The sequence below is a fragment of the Nomascus leucogenys genome, chromosome 16, assembly GCF_006542625.1.
Source record: "Nomascus leucogenys isolate Asia chromosome 16, Asia_NLE_v1, whole genome shotgun sequence".
NCBI classification, from domain to species: Eukaryota; Metazoa; Chordata; class Mammalia; order Primates; family Hylobatidae; genus Nomascus; species Nomascus leucogenys.
Genome location: NC_044396.1, coordinates 87,619,044 through 87,638,485, shown reverse-complemented (window position 1 = coordinate 87,638,485; position 19,442 = coordinate 87,619,044). Strand labels below are relative to the sequence as shown.

The following is a 19,442-nucleotide window of genomic DNA, read 5'->3' as shown; positions in this document are numbered from 1 at the left end:
ATTATCTTAAACTGACAGTTCCCATAGTGTGGAAACAGGGAAAGGGGCAAGTAAAATATCTGAAGAAACAGTAGCTGAAAATTTCCCCAATTCGATGAAAACTGATAAACAACCCTGGGTGACTGGGTTAGCCTAATGTTCTCACTTAAAACAAACCACTACATTAAGCACCAATATCTGTGAACACGCACTTATTACTTAGAAAGAGGGCATAATCTCCTTTGTTCATGTTTCTTTTTGCTGCTTCTGGTATCGAATGTGGGGAGGTAGGACTGCTCCTATGTGGAAGAAAGGGCCAGAAGAGCCACAGCAAAGGCCAATGAAAAAGCAGCACAGAAGCCACCGAGTGTTAGGAGAGGAACAGAAGGCAGCATCCTAGAGGGCTCACAACTGTTGCGTCAGACAAAACCAGTACCTTGACATACCCAGTCCTGTGGCAAATAAGATCAGCATTAGCGAAAGAATATTTCCAGTGGTCAACACTTGATCAGAAAGAGGCTAAAGAATGTGCTATAGCACTTTATTCACATTATTGTTTACTGAGCAATTACCATATGCAAGGTACTAGGGACACATGGGTCTTTATGGATTTGCATTACCCATAAGGAATAACTAATGACAAAGTGAATAAATAAGGTAAATCGGCTTGACCAATGATACTACGCCACCAGGACAGGGTGTTCTGAGCCAGCTTCTGGCTGAGAGGAAGGCCCCTTCACACTGGGTGCTCGGCAAGGCCTTCTCTGACCAGGTGCCCGTGTATGCTGAGGACGCGATGCTGAGAGGGAGGCGGCCAGACACCTGGAGACAAAGCCTCCAAGGAGAGGGAGAGTAAATGTAAAGTATCTGGGAAAGAAATGAGCTTGGGCTATTCATGGAGCAACAGAAAGGAGACCAGCAAGGCTGGAGTTAAGACAATGGAAAAGTGGAGTAAGATAGAGTCAGAAAGGGGAGGAGAGTGCCAAGTGCTGGATCATGTAAGTGCATATGAAGAAGTGTGGATTCTCTTCTAATTGGAAAGGAGCCACTGAAGGATTTTAAGTATGGAAAATATAAGATCACATTTAATTTGAAAAAGTCATTGTGACTGACAGTGGAAGAGTGTGGATTAGACTGGGAAGGATGGCAGAGATGATTAAAGAAAAAATGACTTGAGGTTTATTTTAAAGGCAAAATAAAAATGACTTACTAAGGAACTGAATATGGCAAACAGGAATGCCATTGAAGATATTATCACATTATATGAAGGCCAATTCATGGCTATTCATTGGAGATTTTTCTCAAAAGTCTTAAGTAGAAATTCTTAGGCTCCAACAAGTATGTTTTTCTTTTTATGTATTGTGACTGGTTTTGGACATTTAGACACTGAATTCTGTAGCCATATTTCCCTCATCTTTAGCCACAAGGCAACTCAAAGTATAATTTCAAGACCAATTCTGCCAACACTACGGAATGTTGTAATACGTATGTTTTTGTATACTGACCTCATCCTTGAGTTTTTGCAATTTTCTATCCTAATTTGCTCATCAATTTAGTTTTACCTTAGTTTTACTCTGTGGACTATATTAGCTTGGCATTAGTTACCACCTATCATTAGTTACCACATGTGATTTCATGAAAAAAAAAAAAAAAAAAAAAGGGAGTAAATAAAAACAGTCGCTTAGCTATGAGGACACCTTCTAAGGAACAGCTCCTTAGGTGATTTCGTCATTGTACAAACATCAGAGAGTGTACTTACACAAACCTAGGTGGCATAACCTACCACACGCCTAGGCTATATGATACGGCCTACTGCTCCTTGGCTACAGACTTGTTCAGCATGTTATTGTACTGAATACTGTATGTGACTATAACACAATGATAGGTGTTTGTGTATCTACACATATCTAAACACAGAAAAGGTACAGTGGAGACACAATAAAAGATGCAGACATGACAATATAAAAAATGGAGAATGGTACACCTAGATAGGGCACTTACCATGAGTGGAACTTGCAAGACTGGAATTTGTTCTGGGTGAGTGAGTGAGTGAGTGACAAGTGAATGTGAAGGCCTAGGACACTACTGTAGACTTTATAATAAACTTGGACTACACTAAATTTATTTTGAAAATATTTTCCTTTCTTCAATAAATTACCCTTAGCTTATGTAATTTCTTAAAATTTGTCAACTTTTAACTTTTTTTTTAACTTTTTGACTCTTTTCTAGCAACACTTGGCTTAAAACACAAACACTGGGAATCTGTACAAAAATATTTTCTTCATATCTTTATTCTATCAGTATTCTTTGGTTAACTTTTTAAAATTATTTTTTAAGCTCTTTTCGTATGCAATTAAGATACAAACGCATATTAGCCTATAGCCTAGGACTACACAGGGTCAAGATCATCAAGATCATCATCGTCACTAGGCAATGGGGACTTTTCACTTCTATTATAATCTTATGGGACCACTGTTATATATTCAGTCCGTCCTTGACCAAAAATGTCATTTTGCAGTGCATGACTATTTTAGTCTTTTCATCTTGTATTAAAAGTGCGATCATGCGCCATAATGAAAGCACAGTAAAAGTGCTAGAATGAAAATTATCTGGGAGAACTACAGTAAGGGAATGGGGAAAAAAAAAACTTATTACTTATTCTGGATCAAAACACAAGGGAAGGACCAGAGAGGAGAGGTTTGGATTATGAAAGCAGACTGCCTGGATTCCACCTGGCTCTACCAACCACTAGCTGCATGGCTTTGGGCAAAGAATTTATCTCCCTGTCTCACTGTCCTCATTTAAAAAATGGCGATGTTAACAAAACAGTGCCCACCTCATCGGACTATGATGAGGCATAACTTAGTTAATATCTGTAAAGTCCTTAGAAAAGTACTCAATCAATAGTAGCTGCAATATAAGTGTTTGTTAAAATGAGTTTCAATTTAGACTTGAAGGTAATAACGATTTTGAAAAGGTGAGACAGAAGAAACAAGTGAGCAAAGATATAGAAGAATACAAGCACCAACTTTATGAAACAAAGCTTCTACCCTAGAGCTGGTTAAATGCACAGGAAATACAGCAAAATAATCAGAAAGACCAAACTACAAAGAATTTGAGAAAACACGTACTGAGAAGGCTTTGAATCCCTGCCTTATGAATATAAACATTGTACTGTAGAAACAAGGTGTTTAAAGGATTTGGGACCAAGGAAGACCATAATCATATGGAGGAAAGAAAGTGGGCTGTGTGTTCAGTGCCCTGCTGGTGCCTAGCATATGAGCTGCTTATGATTTCAAGTACACAGGTGGTGACCATAAGTACGCAAATAAAGGCATTTAACTCTGGCACTGAACCAACCATTACTCCACCACAAACTGAAACCAGGGTCTAAAATTTGAACTTAAAAATAATGCTATCACAGAATATTAACCATCAAGACATTAAAACAGCTTTAAATGACAAGCAATGCATATGCTGTAATCACGAGGGATGGGTTTTCATCTGTGCAGATGGAGGTATCTGTCCAGGTACTGTATTCAAAATAAACAAAAAAACTACTTCTGTCTTCCTCGTCTGTTCATAACATTTTCAACAACTTAATTTAGAAACTGACAACTGCATTATAAATTATATTCAGTAAAAATGGCAGATCTAGTGTAAGGAACACAGTATCCCCTAAACAACAGCAGTGGGTGTGCTTGATTCTCCACACTCTATTCTGGAGGGGATATTCATTCTGTGCTGGTATTCTGCGAAAAGGTATACGTAAGAGTAATTTAATCTTAAGTGAAATATCACTGGGTTAATTTTATTACATACACACATATATAAAGATATGTATACATATAAAATAAATGTTGTAACATGCACTTTTCTGTGTACTACTCTTACTTGTATAAAGTTATATACAGCAGCCACAGGAAACTAATATACCAGGTAAATAATTTCTTATTATGAATACTACATATAGTGTTCATGGTAAGATATATATATATATATATATATATCACTAAAAATAAAGTGTGTATGTGTATATATATATATATATACACACACATACACAGAGGTATCTTTTTATCTATATTTCACTAAGAAGATTAGAATGCTGACATATAAATGTCATGTGTGGGAAACTTATGTTTCTCTTGTTAGTTTATTTTTATTTTTGTAGAGATGGGGTCTGGCTATGTTGCCCAGGCTGGTCTCAAACTCCTGTCCTCAAGCAATCCTCTTGCCTTGGCTTCCCAAAGCACTGGGATTACAGGCATGAGCCACTGTGCCTCGCCTGTTTCTCTTTTTACTTACCCACATGTATTTTCTGTTCATTTTTTGGGTGAGATTTGAGGACAGATGTTTGAGTCTATTATTTCAAAGGGGTAGGAGATAATTTCTTGATTGGGAGGTTTGCTATCTGCAATGGCATCAATAATGCACCTGACCACTTATGAATGGACATGCACTATTTACCTGCATTTACAAATAAACAAACAAACATAAACTGGTAATGCAGGGATAAGTTTGGAGACTTTCAGAAGACTTTTTAAAACATATTTGTTGGCCGGGCATGGTGGCTCACGCCTATAATCCCAGCACTTTGGGAGTCCAAGGCAGGCAGATCACGAAGTCAGGAGTTAGAGACCAGCCTGGCCAACATGGTGAAACCCCGCCTCTATTAAAAACACACACAAAAAAATTAACCTGGTGTGGTGGCAGGCGCCTGTAATCTCAGCTACTTGGGAGGCTGAGGCAGGAGAATTATTTGAACCCGGAGGTGGAGGTTGCAGTAAGCCAAGATCGTGCTACTGCACTCCAGCCCGGGTGACAGGGCAACACTCCATCTCAAAAAATAAATAAATAAACAAAATAAAATAAAATATATTGTTATATTTGGCTTGTAAATGTACAAGCTCCTATCGCAACAAAGATAAAACTAACTAGACTAGTAGGCCACTCAAAATTATGCTGTCCTAATCCCAGGAACTTTATCTAGAAAAAGAAATTTCTAGATAAGGTTACCTTATCTAGTTACATTACCTTATCTAGAAAAAGAAATTTTACAGATGTGATTTAGATCTTGAGATGGAAAGATCACTCTGGATTATCCTGGTGTACCCTAAATATAATCACATGTCTCCTTGTAAAAGGGAGGTAGAAGATAATAGATACCAGAGGAGAAGGCAGTGTGAGGATGGAGAGGTTAAAGTGACATGCCTATAAATCAAGGAATGTTGTAGTCATCAGAAACTGGAAGAGACGAGGAAAGGAATCTCCCCTAGAGCCTCCAGAGGGAGGACGACCTTGCCAACGCCTTGACTTTGGCCTAGTGATAGTGATTTTGGCATCTGGCTTCCATAATGATCAGAGAATACATTTCTATCATTTTCAGCCAAAAAAAACCTGTGGTAATTCGTCACAGCAGCCACATGAAAATAATAAAGCAGGTAAGTAAGTTCTTAAGATTTCAAGTAAATGTAATGGTAGAAAAAACAGAAATGAAAGAGATTTACCATTTACTGAGTACCTACATAAATTATCTCATAAAATCATCAATAGCAACCCTATTACTATTAGCTCTTTTTATTAATAGAGAAAATCCAAAGGTATCATACTCATATCTATGTTTCTTGCATAACTGCTCTGACATTGCTCTAATCAGCAATGCATAATTGAGGAAGTGACTTTTTATTCTCCCAAATAAACTTAGAGATATACAAGAATGCTAGTTTAAATTATTTCATGCAAAATTCTATCTAAAATACAAATTTATCCATAGTCATTAGTTTAATTGAAAAATTTGCATTACTTCTTTCCACTGACTTCAAAGATTGAAAAATAAAAAATAATTCTCAAATAAATTTGAGACAGTCATATCAGATTTATGATTTCTTTAAAACATTTCTCCCAGTAACATTAATCATCAATCCAAGGACAGAAATAAAAAATGTGTGTGTCTAGACGAGCTCAGGAATTTACAGATACCACAGAGCATTTACAGTGAATAAAATGACAACAAGCATGTGGACAGTGACTTGGCGTCTGACACTGTGCTTAGGATTGGTGATGTGGCAATGAATTAGCCTGATGGTTTACTCAATGGCAAAACACAAGTGACTGCAAGCCCAATCTTTGTATCAATGCGATTACTTACATAAAAAACAAGTCTCATTTTAAAAAATTAAAGAATTAATATTACAGCGAATAATAATATTCACCTAGAATCATCAGCTAATAAGTGTCACAGGTTATATTTAAGCCCAGGAACATCTCACTCCCAAGTAAATCCCCTTAATATGACATCGCATTGTTTGACCATAGGCTTAAAAAAGTTATGATTATGATTTTTAAAGTGATGGGGTCTCACTACGTTGCCCACGTTGGAGTACAGCAGCTACTCACAGGCACTATCGCAGCATACCATGGCCTCAAACGCCTGGCCTCAGATTCCCGAGTAGCTGGGACTACAGGCATGTGCCACCATGCCCACATGAATACAAGTTTTGTTTAGATAGAACTGGTTTTGGCTACTAATAAAGGAAATATTAAACAGCTGCCACGGTATGTTAACCTAAAAAAATAATTACACCTACCTGGTTATTGCGGGGGCTGGTACACCTCTTGTACGCAAGGTGGGTTTCCCTCGAACCACTGGAACATCTGCATTTTCTGAACCACCATTCAAATATGTTAATTCCTGGAGCTGTGCTTGCCTGATCTCATCATTATAATCCTACACAAAAGAGAGAAGATGGCAAAATTCACTTCATATTAGAAATACAAAAATATTTAGAACAAAAAGTAATTCTTAATAGAAAAAAGGGTTAGGAAAACAGTTGAATTTACAAAACAAAATACAAATTTGCTAAAATAAAAATGTGATAATAAATTTTTGTAAAAAAGGAAGAAAAAAAACTACAGCATTTTTTTCCTCAAGCTAAAATTTTCTATAATCAGCCACTAACCTTTCTCTGGGCATACTTTGCAAGTGAGACATTTATAATAAAATTAAAACACCATAAAACTGATATATGGGTGTTGTTATTTACAACTCAATTCAACTAGCAGGTATTGATTACCTATAATTAACCAAGTAACAGAGAAACAAAGAGGAATTAAGCCATAGCCCAGCACCCAAGGACTTCACTCTAGCAAAGAGGAAGGATATATATATATACACAACAGGATAGCCTTCATGTAGTTAAGAACCACAGGGACACAGGCTTTTTGTACATTTCCAATAGAAAATTATACAGGTTGTGAAATTCAACATTTTCAGAATTGAACACATAATCTTATTCCTGAAAATTTGCTCTTCTCCTTTCATCTTACATTATTACCAAAATATTCAACTAAGAAACTCTAGGGGTCATCCTTGATTTCTCCTGCTTCCTTAGCACCCTGAACTCCATTCAACAATCATCAACTAAGACACGGGTAAATGTAAGTGTAATCTATTTTACAAAAAAGGGAAAGTTCAGGTCTAAAGGATCAAAAAGGAAATAGTAAGTTCATTACAAGAAGTGCTGCCTCAGGATGAGAACTAAAGGGTAATATCCAGAATCTACAAAGAACTTAAACAAATTTACAAGAAAAAAGCAAACAACCCCATCAAAAAATGGGCAAAGGATATGAACAGACACTTCTCAAAAGAAGACATTTATGCAGTCAACAGACATATGAAAAAATGCTCATCATACTGGCCATTAGAGAAATGCAATCAAAACCACAATGAGATACCATCTCACGCCAGTTAGAATGGTGATCATTAAAAAGTCAGGAAACAACAGGTGCTGGAGAGGATGTGGAGAAATAGGGACACTTTTATACTATTGGTGTAAGTTTAAATTATGGTGAGAGTTTAAATTAGTTCAACTACGTGGAAGACAGTGTGGCATTTCCTCAAGGATCTAGAACTAGAAATACCATTTGACCCAGCAATCCCATTACTGGGCATATACCCAGAGGATTATAAATCATTCTACGATAGACACATGCACATGTATGTTTATTGGGGCACTATTCACAATAGCAAAGACTTGGAACCAACCCAAATGTCCATCAATGATAGACTGGATTAAGGAAATGTGGCACAGACCGGGCACAGTGGCTCACACCTGTAATCCCAGCACTTTGGGAGGCCAAGATGGGCAGATCACAAGGTCAGGAGATTGAGACCTTGCTGGCTAACATGGTGAAACCTCATCTCTACTAAAAATACAAAAAAAAAATTAGCCGGGCGTGGTGGCGAGTGCCTGTAGTCCCAGCTACTCAGGAGGCTGAGACAGGAGAATGGCATGAACCCAGGAGGTTAAGCTTGCAGTGAGCCGAGGTTACACCACTGCACTCCAGCCTGGGCGACAGAGCAAGATTCCGTCTCAAAAAAAAAAAAAAAAAGAAAAAAAAAGAAAATGTGGCACATATATACCATGGAATACTATGCAGCCATAAAAAAGGACGAGTTCATGTCCTTTGTAGGGACATGGATGAAGCTGGGAACCATCATTCTCAGCAAACTATGACAAGATCAGAAAACCAAATACCGCATGTTCTCACTCATAAGTGGGAGTTGGACAATGGGAACACATGGACACAGGGAGGGGAACATCACATACTGGGGCCTGTCGAGGGGTAGGGGGCTAGGGGAGGGATAACATTAGGAGAAATAATTAATGTAGGTGACGGGTTGATGGGTGCAGCAAACCACCAGGGCACGTATATACCTATGTAACAAAACTGCACGTTCTGCACATGTAACCCAGAACTTAAAAGTATAATAAAAAATAAATTTAAAAAAGATCAGTGAAATAGAAGTAAGAGCTCAGATATAAGTTACAGTCAACCGCTTTTTTAAGTAGTTTCTTCTAAAGCTGGTACTGCAATAACTAGAAAGCCATGTAAATATAAACAAATAAACAAATAAAAATAAAGTGGGAGCCCCACATACTTCATGTTACACACACAAATTAGAACAAAATCAATCAAGAGACCTAACTGTAAATAACTAAAACTATACAACTCTTAGATCGGGGGGTCCAATTTTTTGGCTTCACTGGTCCACACTGGAAGAATTGCCTTGGGCCACACATAAAATACACTAACACTAATGATATTTGGTGAACTACCAAAAAAAAAAAAATCTCAATGTTTCAATGTTTTAAGAGAGTTTATGAATTTGTGTTGGGCCGCATTCAAAGCCTTCCTGGGCCGCATGTGGCACATGGGTTGAACAAGCTTGTCTTAGATGAAAACATAAGGAGTGAATCTTCACAGAGATACTGAAAAGGTGTGGCAAGAAACTGAGAAGGATAAGAGGATATTACATTATAAAAGCCATAGGAAGTCAGTGTTGTATTTACATTCTGTCAAAGCAGCAAGTCCTAATTCTATGGGATTCATTAACAGTAAAGCCACTACTGTCAGAAATAGTAGTTTGGGTGAAAGGTGGAGATGGAATCCATTTCAGTGGAATAAATAATAAATAGCAGTAAGCCACAGAAAGTAAAGGCAGGCAGCTTCTTCCAGCTGTAGGGCCACAATGAAAACGAGACAGAAAGGATCATAGTTTGCAGGGAGGAGCAGAGGATTTTGAGACAGAAGAAACATGAGCATATTTGAGTGTAAACAGAAGATTTAGAGGAGACAGATTCCTGAATTATTTATTATTTAGAATTAAAAACCTGAAAGAAATTCAGGATATTTATTTTAAAAAATACTACCTGTTTTCAAAAGCAGAATGCAAAAAATGACTTGAAACTTGTAGTAGAAGGCATTCTGGAATTAAAAAAAATATAAACACCAATCAAAAAGAAAGTTAAAATCATAATCAGCTAACACTTGCAAAGCAGGAAGAAGAGAAGGCAAATAATGACCAATACAAGTAACTGTGACTGATAAGAAAAATTAAGAATGGAGTCAATATTTTATTGTAAATATAAATTATTTCCCTGACTTATTTCAGGTATTGTGATCTCAGGGGAAGCATCTGATTCTTTCCATTATTATTTCAACCTCTCTACAATAAGCCTACTAGTAGGTTCCCAGACATTTTACTGAAAATGTGTGAAGATTAATACATAATTTGTAAAACACATTCTAAATAAGTGATTTGTAAAGCCCTAAATATAATGTGCTATATAAATGGTAAATATTTGACCTGCTGAAAAGCGTTAGGAGGTGTAATACTAAATTGTATGAAGTTAAAAATAGATTCATGCAAAAAGAACACAGTCAAGGTCCTATTCAAAAACAAATTAAAAAATTAAAAAGTATTGTTCTAAGTAAGGTTAGGTGATTATAACAGTATCACAAAAACTATAACGTCCATTTAAGATATCATCTTTGAAAAACTACATTTAACAATAGTGTAGTAGGGAAAGAAATATGGAATCTGAGTCAATCACATCTGAAGCTAAGACTAAATTTAACCAACTGAACTTAACAGCTATGCAATTGTAGACAATTTTTTAAAATTCTAGGTGACTGTTTCTCCTGGTGTCAAATGGACACTGTTGATATAACCATTATAGTTAGTATTTTCTTGGTCTTTGAAAAATGCTTTTAAATTAGTAGAGAATGCAAATCACTCATAGTAGCTTACAGACTAACTTATTTCCATAATTTTGCATTTTAAATTATCATTTTAACTCCCCATCTGAAAAGTGAAACTATTACAACATTAACACCATCATGAATTGTAAAGAGCAGAAAAGCCATTAAAATTTTGATTAAATATGTGTAAGCAGGGCTTGACTATCCAGTGAGCTTAGAATCTATTCAAATGTATGTTAGCCTGAAGAATGGAGAAAAAGTTTTTAAATGAAATCATTAAAAGTAACTCATAAAAATTCAGTGGGCTCTCTGTTAGGAATTTACTCTTCAGATATATTTGCCAAAATATGCCAACAGTTATGTCCAAGGTTAATCCTAGGATCACTGTTTGTATTGTGATCTATAAGAAGTAACCTCAATGTTCATTATTTGAGGGCCAATTAAACTCTGGAACATGCATATAATAAAATATTATGCAGACGTCAAAAAGAATGAAATAAACTGCATATGCTGATAAGAACAAGATCCAAAATCACATAAGTTAAAAGGTACTAATAGGACATGCGACTTCTGGTACAGCTAAGGGAGGAGCTCAGCAAAGCCTCCCCCATAAAAGCAAAATAAAAACTGACGAAATGGTTCAAAGTAACCATTTTAGGAGTCTGAAAACTGACTAATGGTACACAATAAACAAAATATATTTATTCATTAAAAAGTGCTGCATTTCAGGTAAGAAATATGAGAGTCTGGCCTGCTTGCCTAAGGATGCACCTAGTATTGCCATCTTGGGTGGCGTCAAGAAACTGACCATCAGGCTAGCCAGAAATTGGACAGATATTCAGGAAATGAGACAGTCTTGAAAAGCTCGCCACACACCTCTGGCCGGATGGAAGGCTATATGCACGGACAGCAAGAAGAGAGTGAGGCAAAGCTCTCCATACAACCTTTCCTGAAGGTGAGTGCACATATATGCAGCGGAGACAGGAGGAATCCCAGAGCAACAGAAAAGCCAGGGTGGACATGACGAGAGTCTTCTTGGATCCACTCCCCTATGTACACACACAGTTCCATCATCAGAGGATGCAAACCTCACTAACGCAGCTGTCTGAACACGAGCTCCCTTTGGCTGTCCACTAAGCAGTGCTGACACAGACAACATCCCTAGCAGGCCAGGTTTAAAAATAAAAGCAAGAAAAAAACACATTAACAGAGATATTATTAGCTGTAACTATGAGGAAGACAGGCTGCAAATTTATTCCAACTAAATTATGAAAGAAATAGAAGACAAAAAAAGAAGACCTCAGCAACAAAAACCCCTCTGGTAAGAAAATAAATCAGATTACAGGTTTGCTATGTTATCGAAAATACAGACTTTTCAACAAAAAATTAAGAAACATGCAAAGAAACAGGAAAACGTGACCCATACTCAGGGGGAGAAAAGCAGTACAAAGAAACTGTCTTGGAGACGGCCCAGATGTTGGAATTGCAACAAAAGAATATTTAAAAAGCGTATTACCGACAATGAAAAATTCACTAGAGGAGTTCAATAACAGCTACGAGCTGGCAGAAGAATTAGTTAACTTGAAGACTAGTCCATTAAAATTATCCAGTCTGAGGTACATGGAGAAAAAAGGATGAAAAATCCTGAATGTAAGAAATCCATGAGACACCAGCATGTGTATCAACATACACGTAACTGGAATTAGGGGGTGTGGTGGGGGGTAGAAAGGCAGAAAAAGTTTAAATAGCTGAAAACTTTCCACATTTAATGAAAAACATAAACCTATAGATGCACAAAGCTTAGCCAACAATAGGATAAACATGTACATCACACCCAAATTGCTGACAACCAGAGGCAGAAAAAATCTTGACAGAAAAATCTTGACAGCAGCAAGAGAAAAACAACAGATTATACACAGGAGAACAGCAAAATGATTAATGACTCTTCTCATAAAAAACAACAGAGGTCAGAAGGTAGCAGAGTAGCATATTCAAAGTGCTGGAGAAACAAAAAACAAAAACTATCAATCAATAATTATATAACCTATTTTTTAGGATGTAGGTAAAATAAAGACATTCCCAGAAAAACAAAAGACTTTTTGCTAGCAGACCTAGGTTACAGGAAAGTCTAAAGAAAAACCTTCAGGCTGAAAAGAAATAATACCATATGGCAACTCTATCCACAGAAACAAATGAAGGGCACCCAATATAGTGTAAGTTAATATAAGACTCCAGAAAAATACTGTGCGACAAACCAATATCCCTCATAATTACAGATGTAAAAATCCTTAACAAACTACTAGTAAACCATATCTAGCAACACATAAAGAAGACTACATGCAGGAGGCTGAGGCAGGAGAATGGCGTGAACCCCGAAGGCGGAGCTTGCAGTGAGCCGAGACCGCGCCACTGCACTGCAGCCTGGGCGACAGAGCGAGACTCTGTCTCAGGAAAAAAAAAAAAAAAAGAAGAAGACTACATGCCATGACCAAGTGGGAATTATCCTCGGAATGCAAATGTGGCTTCACATCTTAAATCAACTAATGTAATACACTATTATTCACAAAATAAAGGAGAATAAAACCACACAATCTCAGGAGGAAAAAGATTTGCAAAATTCAATAGCCATGTTTATACATTTATTCATGATAAAAACTCACCAATTAGAAATATAAGAGAACTTCTTCAACATGACAAAGGGTAGCAATAAAAAAAAACCTATAGCCAATGGTGAAAGACTGAATGCTTTCCCCCCTGATTTTAGAAACAACACTACATTGATGGTTCTAGTCAGCGTAATAAGGAACAGAATGGAGTGGAATGGAATAGAATAGAATAACAACATTACATTAAAAAAATTAAAGGCATCCATATTGGAAAGGAACTAGTTGTCTTTATCCACAGATGACATGCTCCTGTATTCCACTAATTAGGATTCCACTTAATCATTGTAATGATTCTATTAAAAAACACCACACTGGAACTAATAAACATGTTTGGCAAGATCACAAGATACAAAATCAACATACAAAACTCAACTGTATTTCTATACACTAGTAACCATCTGAAAATGAAATTTTAAAAATTGCACTCACAATAGTAACAAAAAGTATACAATATTTACAAATCAATTTTGCAAAAGGAAAGGAAAAGGCTGACACCCTGAACACTATAAAATACTGTTGAGAAAAATTTTAAAATAACTTTTTTAAAAGTGAAGAAACATTTCATGTTCCTGGATTAGAAAACTCAAAATTTTTAAGATGAAAATTATCCCCAAACTGATCTATAGATTCAATATAATATCTATCAAATCCTAGCCAGCTTTTTTTAAAATAGAAATTAAGAAGCTGATCCTAAAACATATATGAAAATGCTAAGAAGCCAGAAAAGCCAAAAAACGTTTGAAAGAGAACAAAGTTGGACAATTTATACAACCTAGATTTCTAGATTTACTTAAGGCTAAAGTAATTAAGAGCATGCTACTGGCATTAACAGTAGGCATATAAATCAATGAAAAAGAATTTGAGAATGCAGAAATAAACCTTTACATTTATGTTTAGTAAATTTTCAACAATGGTACTAAGGTACTGAATGAGGAAATGATTGTCTTTTCAACATATGGTGCTAGGACAACTGGATATCCATCTAGAAAAAAATAAATTTAGAGCCTAACCTCAAATATACAAATTAACTCAAAATGTATTTTAAGTGAAAGAATACTGAAAAATTTTTAAAAGAAAACGGTAGAAAATCTTGGTGACCTTCATTAGGCAAAGACTCTTTTGGCCAGTCCAGATTTCAGTGTGAGGTAAATTAGAGTCTACCTCTGGGGAAGGACTTTAAGGGTCATGGGATAAAATGGTGCTACTGCAGCCATCTTTAGAAAAGGGAATCTGTCTCACCTGGCTAGATCCGCACTGCCTGGTCCACACTGCATGATCACCAAAATGTACTCCTCTCCTTAGCTGTGGTCTTGCCATAGTTTCAATTTTGTAGTCATTTATATGAAAAACTGACTCATATCTGACTTTGCCATTAAACTCCATGAGGGATCATGTATTTTATTAGTTCGCATCTGCCTACCACACAGTAAACTCTTAGAAATTGTTTTTAAACTAAATGAAGAAATAGATTGTTATATTTGCTCATGGGAACTAAAGAAAATACTAGCCATTTCAGTTCCCAGGTTATTACATACTTAATGCAATTCTATGTCCTGGCTTTTTAAAGGCAAAAGTGATTTAAATATCCTTTCCCTATAAATATAATAATTGTTTTCCTCACAGATAATATAATCACAGTACATGTGCTGTAGTATGTACGTCAATCCACCAAACTAGCCTGGAATGACCAAAGACAGTCTTATCCAGAGAACTACTTGGCGGATGTGTCAGCTTCTCTAAAATAAATTGTCTGCAGAGCCAAAGTGCTAATGCTTTACGATTCTTTTTATCAAGAGCATGCAAATGACATAAAAAGTCCTTTTATCAAGAGCATACAAATCACACAAAAGACTTAAATCAACTTTTGTAACAGAGGTAGAAATGTATTCCCTTTAAATTGTCACATCCTTAGCAACGTCAAGGTGTCTGAAAGGGTTAAAACAGACAGTCAGTTTTTAACAAAACATCCAAAATACTTGGCAGAAGCTAACTAAATAGCCCAGCCCCTCTGTGCCCATTATGGTTATGTCTGTTATATTTATCATGTTGTACTGAAATCATCTGTTGATGTTTCTCTTTTCCTCTAAAGTACATACTATATTATACTAAATGAGGGCAGGGACTGCTTTTATTCAGGTCTGCATGCCAACACCAAGCACAGTGCATGGCACACAGAAGGCACTAATGGTTTTGTGTTGGAGAACAAAAAAATTGTATAGTCATATAAAATCATAGGAAAAGTGTTTCAAAACCTGAACTAGTGATTGTGCTATGCAAGTTTTTCAGCCATGTAATCTTGGCCATATTATTGAATCTTCCTGAAATTCTAATACCTCATATATACAGAAGGAATAATGCCCAGTAATTCACAGGGACACTGTAAGGTCTACTTGAGGTGATGTCCATACAGCTTTTCAGCAGAAAAGGAGCTATGCAAGTAACAGTTACAGACGAGAATTATCAAGGATTAAAGCAAAGACTTTAAAGTACAAGTTAACTATCAAGAAAAATTGTACTAACAGGGATGAGGAACTTTTTGATTTCTTCCAAAGCATGTCCCATTCTGGCATAAGCTTCTGCAGGTGGGGCAAACACTTCAATGAGAACATGGAGATCATCATTGAGATGCAAGTACTTCGCTTCTCCACTTTTCCTCAACTCTTCTTCCTGGAAAAAAGAAAAAAGAAATCACATTTAAAAAACACGTCATTATAAGAAATGAAAAATAAATAAATAAATAAAAACTAACCCCCCACAAAATAAAAACAATCCATTTGGCATGCGGTTGTCACAGAAAATTCATGCAACAGTAGACACCACTCTAAAAAAGAAGGTTTAAGCTATAAATGTGATCCTGATGTTCCCAGGCTTTTACACACACTCAAAGGCTTCCTACTGCTGCTGGAATAATGTCCCACTCCAGACGCTGACTTGTAGGAGCCCCATCATCTGCTCACTTCCGCTGCTAGGGTGTCTTCACCTTCTCCAGTCTCCTTTGCTCAACCCTCAGCAGCCACTCCCCGTGCTTCCTTTGTGCCTCTCAACCTGGCTGAGCTCATGTGCTCACTTCTAAACTGGCTATGTGTGTGTCTCTGTGATGCTGGTACAAGGCACTTATCACTATCTGAAATACCTTATTTTAAAAAACATGTCTATTTTTCTATCTTTCCTTAGTAAAAAGTGATTACCATGGAGCAGACACTGTGACTGCTTTGCTTAGTGATGCATTTTCCATGTCTAGAAAAGTGCTTGGTATACAGATGTTCAACAAAGATTCGTTGAATGAATGATTAAACATTCATTCATTGCTATGTCAATTTGCTCGTTCACATATTCATTCAAAAAACATTTCCGCATACCAAGCACTATATTCTATCTGAGAATAAAACAGTGAATAAAACAAAATGAAAGACTTTATTACATTATTTTACATAATTATGACAAAGGTTTTTAATCTTTGTTTGTTTCCATAATGAAATGCAGGAGGAAAACTAGGAGGAGGAAAAACAGATTGTTAAGGAACTACTGATTTTGCTCCACTGCCTTTTCCTAACTAACCTTCAATTTTAGGTCCTGATTTCGGAATCCAGGTCTTCCATTAGTCTTTGTTTCCAATGTTAGTATCAGACAGATTAAGATTAACAGGAATCTGAGACTAATTTCCAAAAGATAAGAAATCTTCCTAGTCTCTCAAAAAGGCTATCCCATAACCAAGAGAACCCCAGGAATTCCTGGCAATACCACCTTTTAACTTCACAATTAAGCAAGAGGCCAATGATGAAATAAATGCAAGAGGCACATAACCCTTAACTTCACCCTTGAAGGATTCAACTTCTGTTACTTGACTAATTTGAACTCTTACGAAGAAAAGAAAGACTAATACACAGAGCAGGAAATGGGCATGGGATTTAGTCAGCTATAATTTCATCTCAGCTATGCCAGTCACTAGCCATGTGAGTTTAGACAGACTGTATGTAATCCAATACTTAATTTGCAAAATCTGTTCATTGGTAGCAAATGTGTATTAATGCAGAACTACTGAGAATACAAGGGACAGCTTTATATAAATGCTGGTGAAAGGAGACAGTGTATATACTACCTAGTACACTGCCTAACATATAATAGGCACCAATACATGCTAGCTTCTATCACATTAATAGAAGTAGGCCAGAAACTGAATGAGAGGAAAAAATATAAGGGAATACATGTAAATATAAGCTGCCATAATATTCTATAAATTTCCTTTGAAATTTGTTTTGACTATAAAAAACATTATCATATGCCAACTCTTCATTGTTCTAATCAGAACATTTCAACTATCTGATCTGAATCTCTCTCATTGCTCAAGTTTTAAAAATTGGATTCTATGTACAGCAATTCATCCCTGAAAGCACAAATTATTGAAACAAACACTTTTCCTTTTCTAATAGAGTACCAAAATAATGATGTTAATGAAAGATTATAACTGTTCATTCTTATTCAAGCATTTTTATTTCTATCACAAACTTAAGCTGGACAGAGAGGATTTCTTATCATAGCTGTAACCATGGTACAATTCCAGAGAGACGAGTTATTACCAAACTACTCTATAGATTAATGATGAGAGGCAATGTGTTATTTGGAGAAAAACACAGATGTTGAAATTCTGCATTAAACCCCTAATCCAACATTAACTGTATGACTTGGGCAGGTTACCTTACCCTCATCTTAAAGGGGTGATTTTTAAGTGGGGAAAATAATAGTATAGTACTTATCTCATAAGGCTGTTATAGTAATAAAGGAGTTAACAAACAAAACGTCTTTAGGATGAAGCCTTGCACATAATAGCACTCAGTAAAAGATAAATATAGTAATGACAATTATTATATAACTATCATTTTATTTATTGTATAGTATAAATGATGCACGCAAAACATCCAGCATGAAGTTTGGCACAAGCTGAAGGCTCAACCGACCAGAGCACTGTCATGATTATTATGCTATGTAACCAACTGATATACATCAGTAATGACTCCCATAATTTCATAAACGTAGCAAATAAATGCAGAAAATAAATCATATTCACATTAGATTTTAAATAGTGAACACTTTGAAAATCTAAATGGATGAGATTAAAATAATAAGTAATGGGAATCTCTTTAGAAATAAACATATTAACTGATAACTTTTGAAAACTAAAACTAGTAAAAAGGATCAACTGAAATCAATATTCAAGAATTCAGGCAGTGACGATCTGATTATAATACAGCAGATGGGATACTAGTAGTATCTTTTTTTTTATTTTTATTTTTATTTTTTTGGGAGACAGAGTCTTGCTCTTTTGCCCAGGTTAGAGTGCAGTGGCTCAATCTCGGCTCACTGCAACCTCTGCCTCCCGGGTTCAAGCAATTCTCCTCTCTCAGCATCTGGAGTAGCTGGGATTACAGGCGTGCACCACCATGCCCAGCTAATTTTTATATTTTTAGTATAGATGGGGTTTCACCATGTTGGCCAGGCTGGTCTCGAACTCCTGACCTCAGGTGATGCCCCCGCCTTGGCCTCCCAAAGTGCTGAGATTACAGGCATGAGCCACCATGACTGGCCAGTATCCATTTAAGTTGCAAACCTGTTATTTAAATGATCATCTGTGGTCACCCTCAGTAAAATGCTTTTGAAAGAATGACTAATGGATCATGTGACAGAGGCTAGGCACAGTATGGGACAAAAATGGGGAGGGGAGTACAGGTGGGCAAGAGATAGGCAAAGCTGGTGGAAAAGAGTTTAGAGAGAAAATGACAGACTGGGGGCTTTACATTATCAGTTCAAGCCCAAAGAGCCAGAAGTAAGCTAGGGTGCACTGCTTGCAGCCACAGGTTGACGGGGCCAACAAACAGATGCAGAGTTCAAGTCTGTGTGTGGCTGAATAACAATGCAGATGCCCAGCCGTCTCTTATGTGAGATTCAGGACAGTGTCTGGATAACAGTGAAAACCTAAGAATAAATTAAACCTGAGAACAAACTGACATTTGGGAGGATTCAAACAACTTTGAGTACTCAAATACTGAAATGCCACAGAGCCTTCCACACGGCAAAAGCCTGTCTGGTGATGCTTTTCCCATGTTGCTTACACAGCCGAGGTAGTTCCTTGAAGGGAGATGACAATTCTCACGCTTCACTACTCCTCCTCCTTATCATCTCCTGGCCTACGATCAATCTCTGCTTAACCAAACATGCGGAGAAGAAGAGAGCTATGTTAAACCCAGGGGAAAG

The 19,442-nt window shown here is 36.6% G+C and overlaps 1 protein-coding gene across 5 annotated transcripts in view; it reads right to left on the bottom strand.

Moving 5' to 3' along the window:
- The window catches only part of KHDRBS3 (KH RNA binding domain containing, signal transduction associated 3), a 198,097-nt gene that overhangs the window by 92,326 nt on the left and 86,329 nt on the right, over window positions 1-19,442 (bottom strand). For all 5 annotated transcript variants that reach the window (XM_030795399.1, XM_030795394.1, XM_030795395.1 and 2 more), the window contains 2 exons: window positions 15,714-15,860; window positions 6,570-6,709 (listed from right to left, as the gene is read on the bottom strand). In XM_030795399.1, coding sequence (XP_030651259.1) covers window positions 6,570-6,709; window positions 15,714-15,860 — 287 coding nt within the window. The remainder of the gene's footprint in view (window positions 1-6,569; window positions 6,710-15,713; window positions 15,861-19,442) is intronic.